Raw genomic sequence first — 22,194 nt, 5'->3', positions numbered from 1 at the left:
GCGCTGGCTGCCGGCAGCCACGCAACGCGGGCCCATTCCCTCCAGGCACAGCAAACGTCTTCATCTGACAGTCACAATTACTGTAATTTTCTAGAACCTCCCTCACACAAAATGTTTAAGCTGAATTAACAGCTTTAACAAATCTTCACAAATGTAGTTATTAACAGGTAGAAAGCTACACCCTCCCACAGCTAAAATAACGCTCCTGGTATTTCCACGTGGGAGCACAGAAGGCTCGGAGAAACCCACTATCTCATTCATTAGCCCAAACCTAATTCACCAGGGCCAAGCACAGCCCTGGGCTTCCAAGGACCCCAAGTGACCTTCTGGTCCTCCGACAGAATCCTGTGCGTGGCCCACCAGCGTTTCCCAATCCATCATCGCTTTGGATTTTACAGGACCCCAGATCTGTTTTGCATCACACACACAGCCGTGCATGCGCGCTTTACCGCAGTGTTAGCTTGAGAAAGTATGTACAGTTCTGAAAATTAAATGCTTTATATGCACCAGCCTGAGCAGCTGTTCCCTCAACAGGGACGCTCACACCACAAACCATCCATCGCGGGCTCACTCCTCCTTATTTGCCACAGCCACCACTGCCAGGAGGTGTGGATGGCCGACCATGGATAGATCCAGAGCCCCAGGAAGGATCTGTGGGTCAGAAGTACAGGCTGATGGCAGGGATAACACATCCCACCTGCTGCACAGGTTTCCTTCGAACTGCTCCGTACTGCTCAGCAGCGCCCAGGGCGATCAGCACAAAGAGTAACTCCATCCACGTAAACAGCCTCGGATAGATGACTGTATTCAGTGGCAGGAGGGAAAAAAAAAGGCCTTTACAGTTCTCATTTGCACCAGCTGAATGCTAATGCAGCAAGTGCTTCTGCCCAACCCATAAAACAAATCGAAGCGAGAGAAGCATTTCATTAATCAATTCCCTCGCTGCTCTCCATTCAGAAACAAGGCGCCCGTGTGCCACAGACACACGCTGTCCCTCTGCAGATGGTCACAAAAGGAGACGTGTAAATACGCACAAGGAGAGAGTTCACCTGAAATTCCCCGGATTGGAGAGAAACCCTGAATGGGACAGAGAGACGCGTCACCCATGTACGCTCCTCTGGAAAAATCCAGGGGGAGGGAAGGGCGATTTAAGCCAGTCTCCTGCTTTTGGGATGTCTCCACCGTTCTCACTTGTGAGACACCAAACAATAAACCCAAGTCCGTAACAGAGGCACAAACCACTGCCACCGGGCAAGCGGCATGGCGCAAACACACCACGCCTAAAGGGAATATATCCTAATTCAGGGTGGATGGGACTGGGGCAGGAGCAGCCAAATAAATCCTGGGTTACCGATGCCTTTTCTACTTCAGCTCTCCCACCTCCCCAGCCAGTATCTGCGTGCAGGATCCCAGACTCCATCTTCGCAGCCCTCAGGGGTCCCTTCGCTTAATGAAACCCTGGAAGCAGCTATTTATCCAGCACTACAGATCACGGAAAGGATGAACAGGAGGGATGGGTGTCCAGCAATCTGTGGGTGCCGCATGCAAAACATTTTCTCAGCAGAAAAGGTCAAAGATTTTCCCTTGATCTGGCAAAAAGCTTCACCTTCCATCAGGAGTGCTGGTTTCTACGGCACAGTGCTCACAGACTGAAACACAGGCCAAACCTGGACCACGCTGCCTGGGGGAACCAGAGGTTAACTACAACACAGTGTAAAGTGGGTGTTAGGACATCCACTCTGCATCCTCACCCAGCACAGCGCTGAGCAAGCGCAGAAGCCCCTCGGTCCTGATGGTGTGCTGGGCAGCTGCATTCATCAGCATCCACGTACGGCACTGTACTAGGGAGAGCTGGTACTCCATGTGCAGTATTTTCTAACCTCAATTGTTTGGTAGGTCAAGGAATCATTTATTGGCACTCACACACTTAAAATACCTCCCGGAGCCATTCCTGAATACAAAGGAATTTTTGTTATTGAAGATTCCACAGTTCAGAACTTGGAGTGTCACTTCTCAGAGACCGAAAGGAAAAACAGCCTGAAGAGCCCTTTCTTCGTCTCTTCCATTCCAGAGTTATTCACCTCACGAGACAGTCCCTGACACGAAACAGAGCAGCAGACTGTCACGCAGACAGCCATCTGTCCCAGCCTCCTGCACTGCTCTTCGCCAGAGTTTTCCCCCGAGTTCAGAGATCTGCACCGTGCTGAGATGGGGTGAATTCTGACTGTGGAAACATCGGAGCCAACCCAGGGGCACCGACTGCATTCACCAGCTACTGAGGGAGCTGCAGCCGCTGGGCTCTGTCCGCTGCCCACCACCCCTCGCTCAGCATTAACTCCCCGTGTTCCCTCCACACTCCTTCCCAAACCGCGCTGAATATTCACCAGGGAACCCAGAAGAGACCATTCATGGCTGATGGCACCTATGTGGGAGAGTTTCACAGGATGTTACAGGGGGATAACAGAAAGACACCACTGCTTATTTGTGGACTATCCCAAATCCTACCTACACATCATTAATACAATTTCACTTTATAGACACTTTATCCCCAACTCTGGGAGGCAGATGGCCTATACAAACACCAGGAAGGGGAGGAAAGGGAAAATAATCAAGAAACAAACCACAACACTTACTTGAAAATCTGACTGCAGCCGTTTGACTGGTGACAGCCCCTAGGGAGCTATGAGACACGCAGGAGTAATTACCCTCAGCATCAGCCCTCTCAGGATATTTACTGTCCTTTGCCACAGCCTGGGACGAGATGAAGAGTGATCCATTCGGAAGCACGTGGAGATGCTCCTGCTCCACTAATGGAAACCCATTCTTCTTCCACGTGATATTGATCACCTGCTCAACAGGGGCCAGGTTACAGTCCAAAACCACGACTTGGTTTGGCTCCAGTATCACCTTTGCAGGACCAGCACTACAGCTCAGCTCCAGCGAATCCCCTTCCAACAGCCTCCCTGCAAAGAAAAGACAGCGTTGCAGTGGGGGTTGCTTTCCTTGGTTAATCACATCCCAGTTTTACACAGCAAAGCAAGCACAGTTCTCCACGAGTGTGGCTGGAGAGAAAAGCTGAAATTCAGCCCTGTGACCAGCACCTCTCATTACACTTGTGCACTACGTTCTCCATCTCACAGCCTGCACCATCTCTGCTACCCCAATGGTGCCCAGCTACAGGGGCACAAGTGGTCACAAGGCCAAGGCACCAAGATCTAGACAGCAAACTCCTTCAGAGGAGATGGGTTACAACACCCTTAGGGGGAAGCAGCACAAAGAGCTGGACCCCAGCTGGGAACCCAAAAAGGCAGCGTCTGCTGCCAATGTTCATAGACTGGGAGACTTGTTTCAAAGGAAAGCCAACAAAAGAACAGCTAAAAATGTGACCTGTTGTCTCCGAGTGTTTTATCCCATATAGCTAAGTCCAGAATGAGAACAGACGGATGCACTTTCCCCACTAGAAGAGAAAGGATATTGCAGCTGCAAATGGACAGTCACATCATGTCTTACCCAAAACAAGCCCTTAGGCAACCTGCCTGCTGCAGCCGGAGGCCGGAGCAGTGACCACCAGCGAGCTGAGCTGAACAGGTCTTGATCTGGCTGATTTCCAAACCCACATACTCATAGGAAAGCTCCACCTCTGAAACAAGGCTCAGCATTTCCTAGAAGAATATTGCCATTAATAAAATGCATTTGCCGTTAGAGTTCTCCAGAGACACTAAGTCAATGTTAGCTGGCAGCGCTGCTTCCACACACCAGCAATTTCAATCTCTGCTGTGCTCAAACCATCACCATCCACTCTTTTTATGGCTCCGCTCCAAATTATTTTGTCACTGCTCCAATCAGAAATGTTTCCTGCCTCTATAACAAGTTTATCAACACTGGATATGAACCACATGGCTCCCTGCCCGTCTCCTATCGCAGAAGGCTACAGATTAATTTTATAGGAATTCAAACACCCTATTAAACCTGCTACTACCTACTGCTGATAAAAGGGCTGTATTTTAAAAGAGAGTGTGTTAAGCATGCAATTAGGGGCAATGACACGCAAAATTACACATGCAGGGAAACGGAATTATTTCAAGGCGTGTGCCGGAAACTGCAGGTGCCCCCGGGAGGAAAAACCTAACCCTGCCCACGCGCCAGGATGATCTGGTGCCCACCCAAGCCTGTGGGGACAGGAACTCATCAGGTTTGCCATCAGGAACATGTAAACACGGTGCTTGAAGACATGGTCTAGTGGGTTTGGCAGTGTTGAGTTGATGGTTGGACTGGATGATCTTATAGGTCTTTTCCAACCTTAGTGATTCTCAGATTTTGTGATCATTGTCGGTTACGGAATGGCCACCGAGAACCTGACATTGGCTATCTGATGTCCCTTCAGTGACAAGGAGGCTACACGAGAATCCTGCCTGTCCCCTGCCTGTTGATTGCCATCATCATCAGGCATGAGAAAACACTTGGGTTGAGAGGGACCTTAGAGCCCATCCAGTCCCACCCCCTGCCATGGGCAGGGACACCTTCCACTAGACCAGGTTGCTCCAAGCCTCATCCAGCCTGGCCTTGGACACTTCCAGGGATGGGGCATCCACAGCTTCTCTGGGCAACCTGTCCCAGTGCCTCCCCCCCCTCTGCAGGAAGAATTTCTTCCTTACATCCAATCTAAATCTATCCTCTTTTGGTTTAAACCCATTACCCCTTGTCCTGTCACTACCTGCCCTTGGAAAAAGTTCCCCTCCAGATTTCTTGTCAGTCCCTTCATGTACCGGAAGGTCCTATATGGTCTCCCAAGAGCCCTGAACAGGATAGAACAGATCATGCCCCAAGCACCCTCATCTTCACTAGGTGGTCCATTCTCCCACCCCCTAAAGCCAAATCCCAGCAGGATGCAGAGATGCCCATTCCACACCATGCCACACAGCCCGCACAACAACCAGGCACTGTACAATGCGGAGCTGCCTGCAAGTCCCTGGATTTGGGGTTTCCCTGCACGGATGTTTCCACTGTGCTGCAAACTCGCAGTCTGCAGGAAGGAGGCACAGCGAGGAACGGCAGACGCCATCGAGCTCCCAACATGCACACACTGCAATCTGATTTCTGGCTTTCTCAGCCAGCACAGCCCTGGCATGTTCCCGGCTTCCCAGCCCCCTCAGGCAGGGAACCAGCTGAGGAATGTCACTTTGCAGGGACTGCCACCAAATGCCCTCCTATAAGGGCAATTCTGCCCGTTCACGTCTCCTAGGGAAGATTAGTTCTTTAAGGATCCCAGCAAGCTACAAAACTCACTCCCTGGCTCCACAGGAGGCTAGAAGTAGGGAACATGAAGCTGAAAGGCTGCCCCAAATGCTCTGGAAAGACACTGTCACTGGAAAGCTTCCAGCCAAGACAGCCAGTACAAAAAACTGTATGAAAGAGGGAGAAATAAAGCACAGAGCAAGTTACCAGCAAACGTGCAGAAGGTGACATGGCCAAACACAGGAGAGGGTTAACAGCCTGCGGCTGGGGAAAACTCAGCTGAGCTAAGGACAGGAGGCACACTGGGAGCCGTGACACTGTCCCAAGAAGCCCCATCCGTGGAGCAGCCACAATCCAGATGCTGCTCTGAAGGATCTCCCGTGGCAGTGCTCCTGGCAGCATCACACGGGGCTTAGCCAGCCTGTGTACAGCACCTCCAGGGAGGTAGGGCTGTCAAGGCCAAGGCTCAGGCATGTGACGCAGACCTTATTTCCAAAGATGTTGAAACTTTGTTGGCTGAAGTCTTAATCCTCTGCCTTTCCTTAAATTTGTTTCTTTAGAAGCGCATTAGAAACTGAGGAGATAAGGAATTAACACAGGTGACAAGTCAGTCCCCTGAACCAACGGCTCCAGCTTTTTCTTTGCATCCTTCCCCTCCACTCCTTTCCACGTTGCTGCCAGCAGCGATGCATCGACGTGCCTCGGACAGCTCTTGTGCAGCACCAGCACCATGGGCACCAACGCTGCCCATGCCTCTTACACCGACCCTCCCGCGACGCAGCAGGGCTGGGGGGGCACAGCCACGCGGGATCAGCTGGCTCCGCATGCTGGGCATCCCACATGCCACCTGCGCCCCACACACGAGCTGCCCTCCTGCCTCCGTGTTCTCCACGGGCTCCTGCTCTGTGCCAGGCACTCCTGCCCGTCACTTGGGGAAAGAGCCCGTGTATCTGTCCTATTTTCTATTTTCTTCAGACAGCAATTAAAATGGCATTTTGCTGAAAATACTCCTTTCTCTTCCAAAGGTGAAGCGTGAGGGGACAGCTGGCTGACTCAGGCAGCCAGGAATAGAGCAGAGCTCTGCAGTGCAGCTTCCCACGCCAGTACAGGTCAGAGAGAAGCGATTATCAGCCTCTCAAAACTTCAATCCCTTGAAAATCAACTCAACCTGCTTGCAGCAGGGTAAGAACAGACAGCTCCATCCTTTCCACCACAACACAAGTGCTTGCTTTTTAAAAACAAGTGATGATGTTTCTATACCCTTAAATATCACCCAGCTCTTTTCCCCCAGAGTCAAAACCTACCCGGATCCATCTCCTGGTTGGTACGTTAGAGAAAAACAGGCCAGTTGCAAAACACGGCGCCAGACTGCAGAGCTCACCCACGCCAAGCCCAACAGCCTGGTTCAGATCCCTCTCTGCTCTACCACCAGCGCTGAAACCACCACTGGAAGGGAATGCGGTTGAAACTGGACTTCACAGACGACGGCTCTGCCACAGCCCAGGAGCGTGCTCACCAAGGAACACACCAACACCAGGAGCATTGGATCCTCCGCGAGCAGCCGGAGTGATCTACCATCAACACTTGGTGCGCCTGCTGCGCTGGTCGTGAGGATACCATCGCACATCCACGGGAGGAGGCTGCCTTCTTTCACGCCTTCACACCAACACACACATCACTGCACAATATCTTTAATGAGCAACAGTCAGTCCTTTCCTGGAAAACTGTTCCAACCACACAATTCTCCCAGTAACACCAGAAGCTATTTACAAGTAACCAAATTCCGGGGTATCAGTATGTTTCTACTTGCATCCCCAAGCAACACAGGCTCCACGCGACGGTGGCAGCTCGTGACCGTACTCAAACCACTGCCCCTTATTTCAGGAGCATCCAAGATGTTTCTAGACAAAAAAGCCAAGTGAAAACCCAGATGTATTATTGACAACCCTCAATGCTCAAACTGAGCACCTGGCAAAAGACCACAACAAGGCCAAACACGTGACAACCCATCACCGTCTGTCACTCATCGCAGCCTGGGAGGCTTCCGACTGACACCCGGCTGCTCTGGTAGGTAAACACAGACCTGCCCCACATCAGCCAGCCCCCTTCGCCACTTTGGCCTCAAACGCAAATTTTTGGGGACAGGCCCTTTGCACATACAGAGACTGGAGCAGCAGGGCTCAGGACCAGGACTTGGCATTGCAAAAAGCCCTTGTCCTAAGATGTTCAAAGAACTGTGTAACACTCCCTGATTACGGGAAAAATACCTTCCTGGCTCTGGAAATGTAGGAGGAGGTCTGGATCAAAACACCGCACTAAATTAGCAAGCCTGACACTGAGATAAAAGCCTCTTCAAGAGAAAGGATCAGAAAAGAGTAAAATTAGTCAATGTGAGATCAAAGACAAATGAAATCAGGAATGTTAAGTGCTTACAGAAGCTGCCTACTTCCAACCCCCATTCTTCAGCGTGCAGTGACAGATTAAACACACAGCCACACGCTCGCACAGCCCCCTGCTCACCTCCAGCCTCTTACCTCCCGGAGGTCACGCTGCCATGAACATAGTGAAGTCTACCCAGAACAGCCCCTTGTCACGCACAGCCACTACAGCTACTCCAACGGACACTGCTAACAACACAGAGGTGCGTTCCGAGTCCGTTCCACATATCCGTTCAGGGCAGGTGTTCCAGCTACAGGTCTGTGCTTTGGAGCTGGCGAGCTTTCTGCCTTCGGTTCCTCCTGGATGTAGCTTCAAGCATCAAAGCCTGGCAGAACTGGAAGTTTTCAGCTCATGGGTCTCTAAACTGAAGCCAGGGAACCCTGTAGAGTGTTGCTTTATAGAGGGTAGCGTCACACATCATTCAAAGCAGGCTTCTGCATCACAGCACACAAATTCCTCTACCAACTACCCAGGAACAACTCAACACAACCGAAAACATCTCAAAATACTTCTCAGGGGAAAAAAGGGTCCCAAAGCAGAGTAATGGGTTGCGAGGAGAGAGGAACAGTGCAGCCTGTGCCCAGCCAGTCCCAGGTAACCCGCAGAGTTCGTACTGAGCTCCACCAAGCCCAGCAAACTGCTGAGCTACTCCAACAGGCAGCAGCGGCTTCAAGATCATCAATATGCAAATACATACGTGCACCCAGATATATACAGCATATATATGTGCACACGGGGAGTTCTGGGGGAATGCAGGTGTACTGAAATGCATAGCATGTCCCAAAATGCAGGGTATTCAATGCAGCAAGTTAAAAGCATTTTGTTCCCATGAACATTACATTTTCTGACCCAGGCTCTGGGGGGAATTTTTTGCTCTCTCCTGTGTTGCTAACCAGTAGGCTGGATTACACACAAAACCAGCCGAGGAGAGAAATGTTCTTTTTCTCCCATCTATTTCCTGGCTTCCATCAGTCAGCCATCCACCCCCGGTGTCCAGGCCCAGGGAAGTAAATGAAAAAGTCTCCTGTTGAGTGGGATAAAAGCCAGGGTGTTCTGGACACACACGGGTTGTAAATCTTCAAGGCACAAAGCTGTCCTCTGCCCTCCACGGGAGCACAGCCCCTGCCAGCAACAGGCTTGGCTCCAGATCCAAAGCAGGCATCTGAAAATCCACGTTAAACCAGCCAATGCCTCGCTTCCCAAATCCCACATCCCAGCGTACAGCCCAAACCCGCTCCTGTGATCTCCTCTCCCTACATCAAACGGAGGCAGGAATAGCACAACTTACACTGAGCATAGGGGAAAGAGAATCAACTCTCTCGGTTTTGTGATTTCAAAATTACAAATAAGCAGGTGAAGTGTGAGCAACACAGCAAGGTTTGGCCAATTCCTGACGATGCAGTTACTTGGTCAGAGGCAAGACCCTATGAGCAGTGTTTGCACATCCCGGGCACAACACTCCAAGCCCATAGATCTGCTGGAAGCTTGCACTCCGTGGCTGACACCAGCACAAACCCCTACTTGCCTTCTCGCATAAACGGTTATTTCCCTTCCCTGGGATTTAACCACTTAAATCAAGGAGGAAAAACCCAGATAAAGGGAGATGCTTGTTCTGGTGAAATTTTGGCTATCAGCAGTAAACATGTCCTTGAGCTCTGTTACACAGCACGAGCAAATAAAAGGTTACTGTTCAACAGGAGACAAATGGCTTTGTTCAGAGGAGGAGTTGTGTTTCACTAATTACTCTAAAACCAAAATATACAGGCATAAACCAAGAGGGATGCATTTCTGTGGAAGCCACCAGCATACCCATGATTCTTTATTTTCTGTCCAGCACCCAGCACAACTGGAACGAGCTGATCCACGCTCCCTGACTAAGGTCCGTGGATAAGCTCACTGCCAGCTCCACGTGGACACACACAGCTCTGCCGTGCTGGTTCAGGCAGACGTGTGTGTCCCAGCTCCAAAAGCCGCACTGCCGTAAACGCAGCAGCTAACCCCATCCCAGTCCTGCAGCACAGTTCAGGCTCTCCTCCGGCTGGTGCGAGAACAGCCCCAACAGCTCCTCACCGGGGCCACAACCTTGTCACCACCCACAGCGACTGTCCCAAAGGCAGACAGGAAGGTGGTACTGGAGGGAGACGTTCCACCTTCTCTTTGACAAACTGATTCAGCTGGGGGAAGGCAAAGAGATTTAGGCAGGCACAAGATCCCAAGGCACAGTCATGCCCTACAAACCCCAGCCCACTCCCACAAACACCCAGCCCAGCAATTACAAGGCTTAGACCTTCACTTCAAGGCTGGGAAGGCCCAGCTTTGGCACAGCTGAGTGAGGCCCCCAGATCAGCTCAAGGATGGGACCCACTGACAGCTTCCAGCGCCTTCACACGAAAACCCTCCAACACTTCCAGCCCAAAACAAATAAAGCTGCGCTGAGCCAGACAGGACCCGTTACAGCACAGGCCTTGGGAGATTAATACTTCACAGAGAGCAAAGTACAAGGGTTTCTAATCTGACACACTTCCAGAGCTGACATCACTTCTAGCTCTTGGCAGCCAGAGATTTTCCTGGGGAGCTGCTGTTGTGCTGCAGGTCCCACAGCCTGGAGCCCGGCCAGCACGCTTCCTATTCCACACACATCTGGCACTTTGGAACTGGCTTGTGCACCTTGCAGAGCTCCAGCCAAAGAAAACCTTCGCGGGAGCAAGGAAAGCGGATCAGGCGAGGCGAGCAGAGCGCTCGCTCGTCGTGTGTGTTCCGCGGGATATCAGACGGTAAGAGGAAAGGGCTCCGCTCTCCCCTCCACATCCCACAGGAGGTGGCAGGAATTCAAAGTGCAGTTGAGCCTCTGCACTGTCGCCTGCCTTAATTTATGTATTTATTTTGGATGCCAAACTCGTGGGACTCAACAGCACAATTAATCTCATTTAATCGGGAGTGAACAGCACTGAAGAAAAGTGGAGTTACTACTTCCAAAGGGTTTTCCTACCTCTCAGCAAGCCAACTACTGTGCCATTGTTCTGCTCAATGTAACCTTCTGCCGATGCTCTTCAGATGCTCTTAGAGCTGTAGAAAATCTTTATGTTCTCATTGTCTAACTCAAAGAGCGACTATACTTCAGTGTGTCCCCATTAAAGCAACACAAAGCCCTCTTTCTTCTTGGAAACCTTATGCATTGACAATTAAAAGTCAATAGCTTGGTCTCAGTCTGTTTTTAGGGCAACGGCACTTGGCAAGTGGTGACCCAGAAAGAAATCGGGACGGAAGTCTCTGACAAGTCTGGGTGCTCAGCAACATCAGCACTGAAAGCAGAACCAGAGGAGCTCTGGGGTTGGAGCACCCAACTCCCACGATCGCTACAGAAAGGGAGGCTGAAAGAGGAGCTGGGCTCCCAAATCCCCTTGTGCATCAGGTCTTCAAGCCTCCCCATGGCACAGTAAAACAGGAAACATTCTTCCATTCACCGTAACTCAGCCTGTGAGATGCAGGGGTCAAGATCCCTACATTCCCTTCCCAGTTACCAGATGTTACTGGAACTTTTCAGCTCTTAATGGCAACACGAACAAGCTGAGAATAAGAAACTTACACCTTCAGCCTGCACTTAGCCTCCCTGGAACAGAAGGCTGCTGCAACTGTCTCCAGGGCTGCTGGGAAGAGCATTGTATTAACATTTGATCTGCACACGCAGCAGAGTGGTGCCAGTACTGAGCAGCACTTGCCAGTGGGAAGCAGGCCTTATCCTAATCCTGCATACATGCAAGCTAGATGGTTTATTTAATAATGCAGCGTCTCCCACTGCTGCAGAATATTTATCCAGCTGGCAGCAAGGGACTCTCAGATCATCCCCCTGTCGCTAAGCAGATCCCAGCCTTTCACGAGCAGCTGGATGCCAGACCGGCACTGTGCGCAGTAAGAGGCTGCACTCACGCCGTCACACCGTCCCCACGTCAAGGGACAGGGTATGAGGCCAGGCCGGAGCGCTCCCCTCACCCCCTGCACAGACCCAGCGGCAGGGAGGGAGTGCACAGCGTCACAGTCAGTCCCCAGCTCAGGCTCAGGAGCACAGCAGGGTCCCAGTACGCGTCAGGACCGACGATGAGCACTGGCAGGGCAAACTCAGCTCCATCCACACACAGGCGGGTGGAAATGCCCCGCAGCTGACTGCTGCACACAGGCTTGGCCATCCCATAGCCTAGGCTGGTCTCACCACTACAGACAGCTCTAGAACTGCATTTCAGACAGAAATACTTGGCAACATGACCTCAGGATGACACGCACTGCTCTAAAGCTTTAGGAAGGTCATGGTCCAAACATCCTTCCGAGCCAAGTGTCGCACGGCAATGAACACACTTGAGCTCTTCTGACTGCATCTGTCCAAGTGGGTGAGCTCCGCATCCCTGGGAAGGTCAAAAGGTGGCCCAGGTACTGCAACAAGACTGGTGGAGCGAGCATGCTGCCAGCACAAAAATACCCTCTTCCTACAGCTCTACTTCACTTAATTATAAAGATCTCTACATCTGACAAATCTTTGCAAGGCTTTGTGGCTTTGGGACATCGATCCAACTCCTCCTCTTCACAGTGGTCCATTATTATATTTTCACATGTATGCAAAGCCCTTCCATTTAAAAGTTAAATTAATCATAATTTATCGATTTGTTGGAGCATGCTCCAAATGCAGCTCTCCCTGAAGAACGCTGCTGGGCAAGAGCCTCTTGTCTTTGTTCTGTTCAAACCCGCAGTTAAAAACGAGAGAGCAGAAGGGATGGCATGAAAGAAACATTATCTAACACACACGCAATGCCACATCAATGTTTATAGGCCATATCTGAAAGGCTAGATATCATCTAAAGCTGTAATTAAGGTAAATAGGTTAATGACTAGACTCACTCAGATAAAAGCAAAGGATGCTAAAGCCCTGGGTAAATAAGTATCTTTGTGGATAAATATAACACACCAGACATCAAGGAAATTAAACAGCTGAAAAGGTCTTCATTTAAGTATTTTTAAAGACACTTCTGATGCTCCTAATGCTGAAGCCAACAGCAGCTGCTCACTTCAGCCACCCAAGACCACCAGAGTCACCCACCCATGGCCGATATAACCCTGAAGACGCCAACCCAGTAAAGTAACAACTGATATCTAGGAAGGTCTAAATGCCCTCATGCTTCTGTACAAGCATCAGGCTTGCCCAAGCATCTTATCTGTATCTGTAGAGGATGCCCACTGGATAGGGATAAACGCAACACCAGCTCGCAGGATCGAGTTCAGTTTCATTGAGATGTGTGTTATTCTAAGGTATCCCCTGCAAACAAATGGTCCAGAAAGATGAAACAAATCAATAGCAGTAATAATTTATTCATCGCGTTCAATTGACAACGGCAATCGTAATGGTAAAGCGCTTGACTCTTTCACGAAGGTTAAGCCTTTGTATTTTCTCCTGCCTGGCTCCAGAAAGGCTTCTGAAACAGCAGCTGAACTCGAGAATGAGCAAAAACCTACACTTTTAAACTCGGCCTTTTTCAGGTCTTCTCCCCAGGGTGTCTCGCACTGCTGACAGCGGGACCGAGAGAGCAGTCCCTGTGTACAGTAATGCCAGCACCAGCCTCCCGTGCACTGAAGGATGTTTAAATAAAGTGTCAAAGTGACTTAAACACTAAAATCGCTGAAAACCTCTTCACGATCCCTTGCCCAACCCAGGGAGGGCTGAGCTGTTTCTCTCCTTTCCCACCTGCTCCGTGCCAAGCACACAGCACACCGAACATCAGGCTTTGCTCTACAAACACCTCTCAGCAAGCCTCCACCCTAGCTGTCCTCTTCCCTGTCTTAAAAAGCCGATGAGAAATGACTGAGACGATCTCTGCAGAAGCTGCCATATGCGTGGGGAACTCAGGACAGAGCCTTGGCTTTGCATTCATAAATTTACAGCGTAGAGGCATATTAAAATCACAAGCTTGAACAAGCACACTGGAACAATAACACATCAGAGTCCTGTAATTGGGCCCTGAAATACACTTAGTGAAAAATACAGACCAGCTGCAATGTTGGAAATGCTCCTAATGCAATCCAAGGTAATTATTGGTAACAGACCATCAAACAAGTGCATTAATATGCTCTGATCAGAGAGAGAATCAGATGGACAGTCTGGCACAGCAGCTTGTACCTGCAAATTATGTAAATGACTTGAAAGAGCAAAGCCCCAAAGCCCTAGAAACACTAACTCTAATGAAAGTTATTAAATGCTATTTTTGTTATCTGCTGGTGTTAACATCAGAAGGCCCATTTGCCGCCGCAACTGTAATTTTGCTGCTGAGCAGCGGTCCGAGCTGAATAAGGCTGATATTTGCCATTTTAAAGGACCACATCACGCTAAAATGCCTGGCTCAGATTTGCATGATTTCACAGACAACATTTAAACACATAACTACTTCCTGCATTATTCACTGATGTTGGAAAGGAAACCCAGTCATTTTGCCCTTGTTAGGCGCAGAAGTTCTTGATTTTACTTCACACATCATATACATGTTTGATCTGGAAACACAGAAAAGTCTGAAACAAGATCTCCTGTCACAATGTTACCTATTTTTGCACTTGAACTATTTAAGTTTGGCATATTTTTAGGATATACTTTCATCTCTCCATGCCCGAGAAAGCTGAGAGTATGCAATATGACACAAGCCTCGGTATCATGCCTCTTGGGAATAGTCATTTAACTAGAAACTAATATGAGCAAATAAAATACAGATTCTTCACCTGTGGGCTACAGTTAAAACTCTCAGCGTATTTTGTAGCTCTTCTCCCCTCCCTTAGTGGCTTTGTATATTCCAAAGATACAAATATAAACACATTCAATTGAACAGTGCTCAGCTCCAACAATGAATATTTCATCTGCCAATCTCTCACCACCCTACAGAGAGAACAAAACCCCATCATACCCTATTTCAAACCTTGGGAAAAGTCAGTGCACAGAGCAACGAAACAGTAGCCCCACTGCAGATCGAAAGCTAGCAACCAAACTTCCCTGCAAACAAATCCCATCCTCCCTACGAGCCAATTCTTCAACCCTTGCCACTCAGACTTTTAGATGCAAACACAGTGTAAAGCTCCGGAGCAAACTGACAGAGCATATCCTGCCCCTCCCTCATTCCAAAGACACTCGGGCTACGCTTTGTAATTTCCAGAGACACCACCTGTAACTTTTTTTCACATTGTAAGGCTGCTGAAAGGGGGATGGAGAACTAACCCTGCTTGAGTGTGTCAATGTCAGCCCTGTGACAGGCAGCCTGAGGTCCCAACGCAGGGACGGCTGATGGACACACTTCCAGCTTCAACAGAGGCCCCAAAGACCCGTCCATCTCCAAGGCATGGCTCAAACTCAACGAGACCAGCACCACTGAACTGGGCCATGGGCCAGTTCATTGTCCGTTTTGTTTCCCAGCAGATCAGGATGCCGCGTGGTGCCAAGGATGGTGAGAAAGCTCTGCAGCAAAGGAAAGAGGAAAAGCCTGTTACGGGGAAAGGAAGGTACCAGCTTGTTGACTCTGCCCTTGGTCTGGTATACGAGGTCTGTGCTTCCAAGCATCAGCTTGGCCCAACAGCTCCAAATCACCCACCATAGCAATATGCAAAGGAGGGAGGTGATGACAACAGCCGCTCTCATTTATTAGTTGCCTCTGTTCACGCTCACCGACCTGCACTAGGACACACGGCTCTATTCGCAAGCAGACAGGAAAAACGAGTGTGACTTGAGGGAGAAACGCTTCTCCATCACGTGTCCTTTCCCCTTCACAGGCTCCGCTTCCAGTCGTCTTGCCCGTCATTAAAAGGAACTTACAACACGCGCCGAATGATGTACTGTAATCAATACAAATAGCCAGGAGAGCCCCTGAAAAGGATGTGAAGTACAGCCCAGCAGTGATATTTATGAGCACAGCATACGACAGACCAGAACAGTCCCAACTCTCCCGGGTATTTCCACTATTTACACTGAGATCAGAAAATTAAAATGATATTTTACGCTTAATGGCTCAAACAAGACCTGTGAAGTCCTTCTCTCGGTCCCATTTACAGCACAAACGCCAATGACAGAGCAGCAGATGGTCAGAAACACTCCCCTAGAATATTCAGGCGATTCAACTTGAATCTGTGCCCAAATCATTTAACTTTAATGGATTCTTTCATTAACAACCAAAGAAAGGGAATATGGTTGCCAGGACATTAAAATCACTTTTTCAATTATACTGTTATAAAATCGAACAAATTAGCTGTAATTCTTAGCTGAAGCCTAAATGGAAGCACGACTTTATGAAAGAAATGAAAATTGATTTGGATTAGTGGGCATCAAGGGCTTTTTAAAAATTAACAAGATTCTTATGACTTCATGGCATGGATGGATTAGCTGTAGGTTTCACTGCCCTGTGTTTGCTACCTGCCAAAGCATGGCAGCTGGCTTCACAGCATTTGTTACAGCGGGTTTTAATTAGACTGAGGGAAGAGGATGCAAGGATTGAAGCTGGCAACAAAGTTCTGGAGAAGCTGGGCGGTGTCTGAATTCACCTTTTGGACCCAGCCCAGCAGGGTCTTGGCAAAAACCAGGGAAATCAGAGCCTCTAAGCTTCAGAGGGGTAAGGACTGCAGGCTGCATTGTTTTGCTTGGGGTGGTCTTGCTCAAAAATCAAGGCAAAATTGAACTGGATGCTTCACAAATACAAAATAAAAATCAAGCCCAAGATGCTTGTTGCAAAGAGCATGCCACTTGAATGAACGCTATGAAAAACCAGCAAACAAACCCTCAAAAAAAAAACCCAAATACAAAAGAAAAACCCACAAAACCCCAAACCAGGTAAGGATAACAACAGAAGCAGCAGAAAGTGCAATTCATAAAGGAAACGGGAGCTGTAACATAAGCAAAAAATGCAAGGTAACTACAACACAGAGCAATGGGGTCACACTAGGGAAGAAGGAAAACGTCCCTTATACTGGATAATGCAAACTTAATGAAAGAGATATTCCCTGGACATAACTTGCATTGACCCTTCAGACCAGAAACCCTAAGATATATTTTATGGAGCCAGCCCCCTGCCCGGGAAGGTAGTGATTTGCAACTGTTGGCCAGAACAAAAAGAGACTGAAAATCAAGCTGGAGATTTCTACACCTGCACTGGACAAAGCCTTTTAAAACGTTATTTATTTATTTATTTTTAAAGGCGCTACTGGGAACAATCCTGTTCCTACCCCTGCGAGACGGACGGGATGTTCCAGCACACACGCTCCACCCCGACCATCTCCAGGATGATGCACCGCCGAGAGCACCGGCCAGCTGGCAGAACTGCCCTCTCCGTAAGGTAAATGCAGCAGAACATTTAAAAACCATTTTCATGAAATCTTGCAACACAAAGCACTCTAGATGACTCCCCTTTGCGAGTCGGCATTTCAAATTTAGTTATTTCTAATTGCAACACAGCGGTTGACAATTTGCATCAGTAAAAGCTGGCTTGAAAAGTTAATCTTTCTTTGGACAATCCTGAATATTCCTTCTTGGCCATAATCACGCTGGTTTGTCACCCTGTACCTGGCTTTCAGACGTGCCACAGGGTATTATTTTCCAATCAACCAAGAGTTGTACCCTTTGAGCCAAGCCCTGCATTACAATTGCTGTGGGTCTCCATGTGATTGCTGGAAGGTTTTATATTAAGAAAACAGGAGAACATATTTTAATCATGAACCTTCAGACCTTCCTGGGTCTTGGAGTTATTTTAATGACCCAAAAAATCAGGGCACCCTCTGGTTTTCTGTTGTTACTACTGGCAAGGTTTGGCATAGCAGGGTAACAACTATACAGGCAAACGTAACATGCACAACCAAGAGCTTCATCTCATCAAGGGTAGTGATCTGAGAAATTAGGAGTTAGGCTGCTTTAAGAAAGGGCACCCCCAGATAAGACTATCACCGAGGGTGATCTTACTGCAAGGCAAAGCAGGATGGGCTTCTCCAAACTGACACTTCAGCCTGAAGGTGACTTAAGCAACGTCCTTTTACTTTTGCACTACTGCACCAGCGCAGGAGCACGCACACGGCAAATTACAGTGCTTCTGCCGAATGGCAGCGAACGCCAGGGCAGGGAACAGTAATTTCCAGCTAAAAGCACAGGAACTTCCTGACCCAACCAACCAGCACAGATAAACACATTCAGCTGTACCTGTGAAATCTGGCCTTCAGGCTCACACTACCAGCAGAAAACTGGCACTTCTCACCACATCATACACACAGCAGCACCTTCCTGTGCATCAACTGTGATTTAAAAGTAATTGCAGGGACTTCTGAATATCCATTTTGGCTATCGTCTACGAGAAGCAGCTTATTATTATCGTAATTGTTAGTAACAATTATACAACTATTATATATGTTAATATATGTCAACAGAATATTAATATATTCTCTCTACAGGGTATCGCACAGAATTAATGAGATCTGGTAATGAGCCTAACCTCTTCGACATCTTGCTGATACTTATTTCCAAGGCACTACTACATTCACCGAGCATCTGCTCGGGCAGTGCGGTGGCTTGCGACAAACTCCATACCTGTAGGTCAAAAGGACATGAACTCTGAAGAACAGAGGTTTGTGCCTTGCTCGGAGCAACGACTGAAGAGGGAGACGTGTGTTTGCTGCTGCTACCTGTGTTATCAGACTGGTACCCTCTACCACCTGAGCAGCCAAGTCTCAAACCACCCCAACCGCCTGCTGTGGTGAATGCCAATCGGTCCTCAAGAGCTCTTTGCCATTGCCACATCAAGTACATGGCAGGGCTGTCCCTATCTCCAGACCCACCTCTTCCCAAAGACCTTCAAGCTCGGCAGAGCTGCAAGCTCAAGGTGACTCCAGCAAGGTGCTGTTCACAACACTGTTTAGCTACTGGTCTTAGCTGGGATGTAGGGCTTCTCATCCTCCGACCCCTTCCCAGCACCCTCAGGCACCAAGGAAGGAGATATAGGCTCTTTCCAATGCATTGGGAAAGAGATCACAGGGCAGCCTTAACGATGGTGAGGCATGCCCCAGGATGCCCAGAGCCAGCCACAGCCAGCACACCAGAGGGGCAGCCGAGGCAACCCTTGTGCCATTTTGCATCCAACCTCCTCCACAAGCTGGGACTTGGGAAGCACAGATAACTCGCATCGTTTCAGCAGCAGACCCTAAAAGCCCTAATTCTCGTGAAGGCAGCAGCAAAATTCCCGCAGACAGAGAGGAGGATTTAGCCCTAGAGAAGTTCAAAACAAAAGCAGCATCTGGACTTACCCACGAGACCCAGAGCACACAACAGGGTAAAAATTACATTCACATGGACCTGGCCCTGGTTCATGGATGATGACTCCGAAGCCTTTCTGCTTGCAGATCCCACCTCTGAGCATGCTTCTCACCCTCTTTTGTTCTTTACAGGATATGTGCATGGAAACAAGAGCTCCATTTCTCAGCTGCTCATCTCCAGCTCCTATCCTTCCCCAACAGAAACCAGACTTTACAGAGAGCCTGTTTTCATGCAAACAGCCCCAAATGACAGCTACAGAAGATGGACAGCCCATGTGCCCAGAAACCATCTCACCACTTTTGCTGAGAAAAGCTGCTGAAGTGTTCCCTGGGAGACTGTCAGAGCATGTTCCACGGAAGGCAAGTCTCTGAGACCAGGTTGGGAAGGTCCAACTGTGTCGGACGCAGCCAGGAAAAGCCCTGCTAGCCTGTAGTATCCTCAAACTCAGCACTAACGCATGGCACTAGGGAAGAGGAACTGTCTTTGAAACTCGGACTCCTCCAAAGGAAACAACACAACAGCTACATGAGGTTCAAGTTCTGCTCTTGACCCTGAATCTTCCTGTGATTTCTACTCACTTACAAGCATACTGCTGTTGTTCCAGCGGAGTGGTTATGTGGGAAGCTGATAGTGACCTGCTCCGGGTATCTAACTCGGAGTGTGAGCCAGACAGCGCTGTCAAAGGGCAAAGAATACACTGTGGAAACAAAACCTCTTTGTTCCTCTAATTCTGTTCCAGTTAAGTCAATTCAGCTGTTCCATATAACCAGTCAAAAACATTCAGTATTTCCCAAAGTATTTTAAGACTTCAAAGTTGTAGGTTTTCTTTTGACAGTTTTAAAGCGCGTAGCTTTTTTTGCTTTATAGATTTTTTTTTTTTTGCATTAAAACCAAGGCTGTTTAATAAATTAAGCTTTACAACAACCACTACCGCTCCGCTTTTATCATGGCTTCAATTAAAATATTGTTTCTTGAAGACAGCTAACAGCTTCTGAGGAAAAAAAGGAGGGTGTTTCACTGGGAATGTTTTCAATAGACTCAGTTTGTTAAAACTTGCGATTAAAACCAAACTCCAAGTAGGACAGGCTCAAAACCGGGGGGAGGGGTGTTAAATTTGTTTGTGATCTCAACTCAAAACTTCCCAGCCCTAAATGAACACACTCACCTAAAAAGTAAACTCTCCAACACTCACCGATGAGGAAAACATAGGAAAAATACAGCTTAGAGCAGCGCCTGGCAGCTCAGCAGAGACAGGGGCTGCTCGGGAGCAGGCTGTTCAGAACAAAACCTTTCTACATAACCCAGGCAACAGATCTGACCTTTCCATCTACAAACACCAGCCAACCCACCACTGAACTCATTACCGTGGGAGATCTGCCCCTCAAAACTGTTTTGCTCACAGCGTCGGGGCCAGACCTGTTCTGACAGCCATTGCCTCCCGTCAGGAAAGTGCTGGAACAGCTCGGGGACAAGACCTGTGCTGAAACCAAACCTGCCTGAACTCTCCCAGCGTAACACGAGCTTCACGCACATTGTCACCACAGGCAAGCAAGCCAGGGACTTGGGTCTTCAAAGGCAAACAGAAGAGGGTTATAAAAACTAATTAGCTGTTCACGCTTACTACTGTGCTCCTCTGCAAAGCCGTAAGCGCAGCAGGCGTTCTGCGGTAAGCACACCTCGGAGGGCTGCTTGCAGTCGGCACTGGGATGGACTGGGCTTGGCCAGCTTCACGGTGCCAGCAGCACAGGCCCTAATCCCTCAATTCTGAGGCCAAAGCTCCCCTCGCACAGTTCACAGTGCAGCCCACAACCAGCTGTGTCAGCACAACCGAGAAAGCAGGATCAAGCAGCCATGGGGAGGGGAGCTTTTAAGCCTGTGATGCTGCCAAATGCTTCGTATCACAGCCCTGCCTATTTGCATTTCTGCCTTGGGCCCCATCTGTAGCTTCCCATCCATGTAAAAAGCTGTCCCCAGGGAGAAGAAAGGCCACCGTCCATTTGTTCAACACATCTCAAGCGCGTCTGGTTTCAAATGAAGTAGGTGGTAAAACTCCTAATGCTAATCTTTTCAATGCAGTTCTGAATCTCTTGTCATCTGGAGGCAGGGAAGATCAGACATGGAAATAGCTGGTCCAGCAGCCCAGATCAGTCAGAGCCAGACACCAGTGCAGCTCCCAGCCCTCCAAGGCAGCACCACATCCACACCAACACAAACACACACAGACTTGAGTCTTTTCTCAACTTCCACTTCAAAGTGATTTCACAAAGTAGGTCTCCAAACGCAGTATCAGTTAAATCACTTAGCAATAACACATAAGGAATAAAGTATCTTTAAAATATGGTTACGTTCTGTTCCAGAGGTCTTAATAGGCCCTATTTTTAGCCCAGCAACAACCTGAAAGCCAGCAGAGACATAATGCAGTACTGAAACTATGTCACTGCAAAGCTATTTCATTACAAGCCACAGCTCTCTTTGCAAAGACAACTTCTTCCAGGAGCCCAGCTAAGCTGGTACAAGGTTTTCCAGCAGGCACGTGTGCAGGGCAGCCAGAAATGAGCCCAAGAGATCATGTAAAAGTTGAGAAACAGGAGAAAGAAACCAAGAAACACAAGATATCGGTCCCTTTCAACACACGTCTCAGCAGAGGTCACTGCAATGACTTCGAGCTGGAGGAGGGCCAGGGCACCAGGCATACATCTGTTGGAGATCCCACCCAGGCTCCAGGCACTCTCGGACACATGCTAACCACAAGACCGGAGGAAGCAGGAGCTCAAGCTGAGAGCACCCATACTCCTGTGCCTCTCACTACCTGCAGCAACAAACCGCCTGGCACAGCCAAGGAGGTAATGGCTGGCAGAGCCGCACAAGAGAGCAAGATCCCCTGCAAACGACCGCTGTTTTCAGAGCTTCAGTCACAGCCGGGTCAGCACAACCCTGAGCCACCAACACCTGGAGGTGACAGGCACACAGAAGACAAAGGCAAGACCAGACATCTGGTACCACAACTTGCTTAAGCTCCACGTCAGCAGCTGGGGAAAGAAAAGGGCAGATGGGGTACAAACCTGGGTCTCAAAGGGATCTGGATGTCAGTGGCAGGCACTCCCATTTCTGCTCATCCCCAGGGATTTAAAGAATTCAGCATCCCCCACAGCAGCTCAGCCACAAAGCCCCTGGCTTGACCTGCCTGGGAGTCCTGGAGGGCTTGTGAGCTCAGACAG

At 49.0% G+C, this 22,194-nt stretch overlaps 1 protein-coding gene across 1 annotated transcript in view; it reads right to left on the bottom strand.

The window, feature by feature from the left end:
• Positions 1-2,963, bottom strand: part of LOC104515394 (immunoglobulin superfamily DCC subclass member 4-like) — a gene marked incomplete at both ends in the record, with an annotated part of 12,030 nt that extends 9,067 nt beyond the window's left edge. The window contains one exon of the mRNA XM_010159345.1: positions 2,634-2,963. Coding sequence (XP_010157647.1) covers positions 2,634-2,963 — 330 coding nt within the window. The remainder of the gene's footprint in view (positions 1-2,633) is intronic.
• Positions 2,964-22,194: the final 19,231 nt, after the last annotated feature.

Source organism: Eurypyga helias, unplaced genomic scaffold (assembly GCF_000690775.1).
Source record: "Eurypyga helias isolate BGI_N326 unplaced genomic scaffold, ASM69077v1 scaffold24389, whole genome shotgun sequence".
NCBI lineage: Eukaryota > Metazoa > Chordata > Aves > Eurypygiformes > Eurypygidae > Eurypyga > Eurypyga helias.
This window is presented reverse-complemented; position numbering and strand designations above follow the sequence as displayed.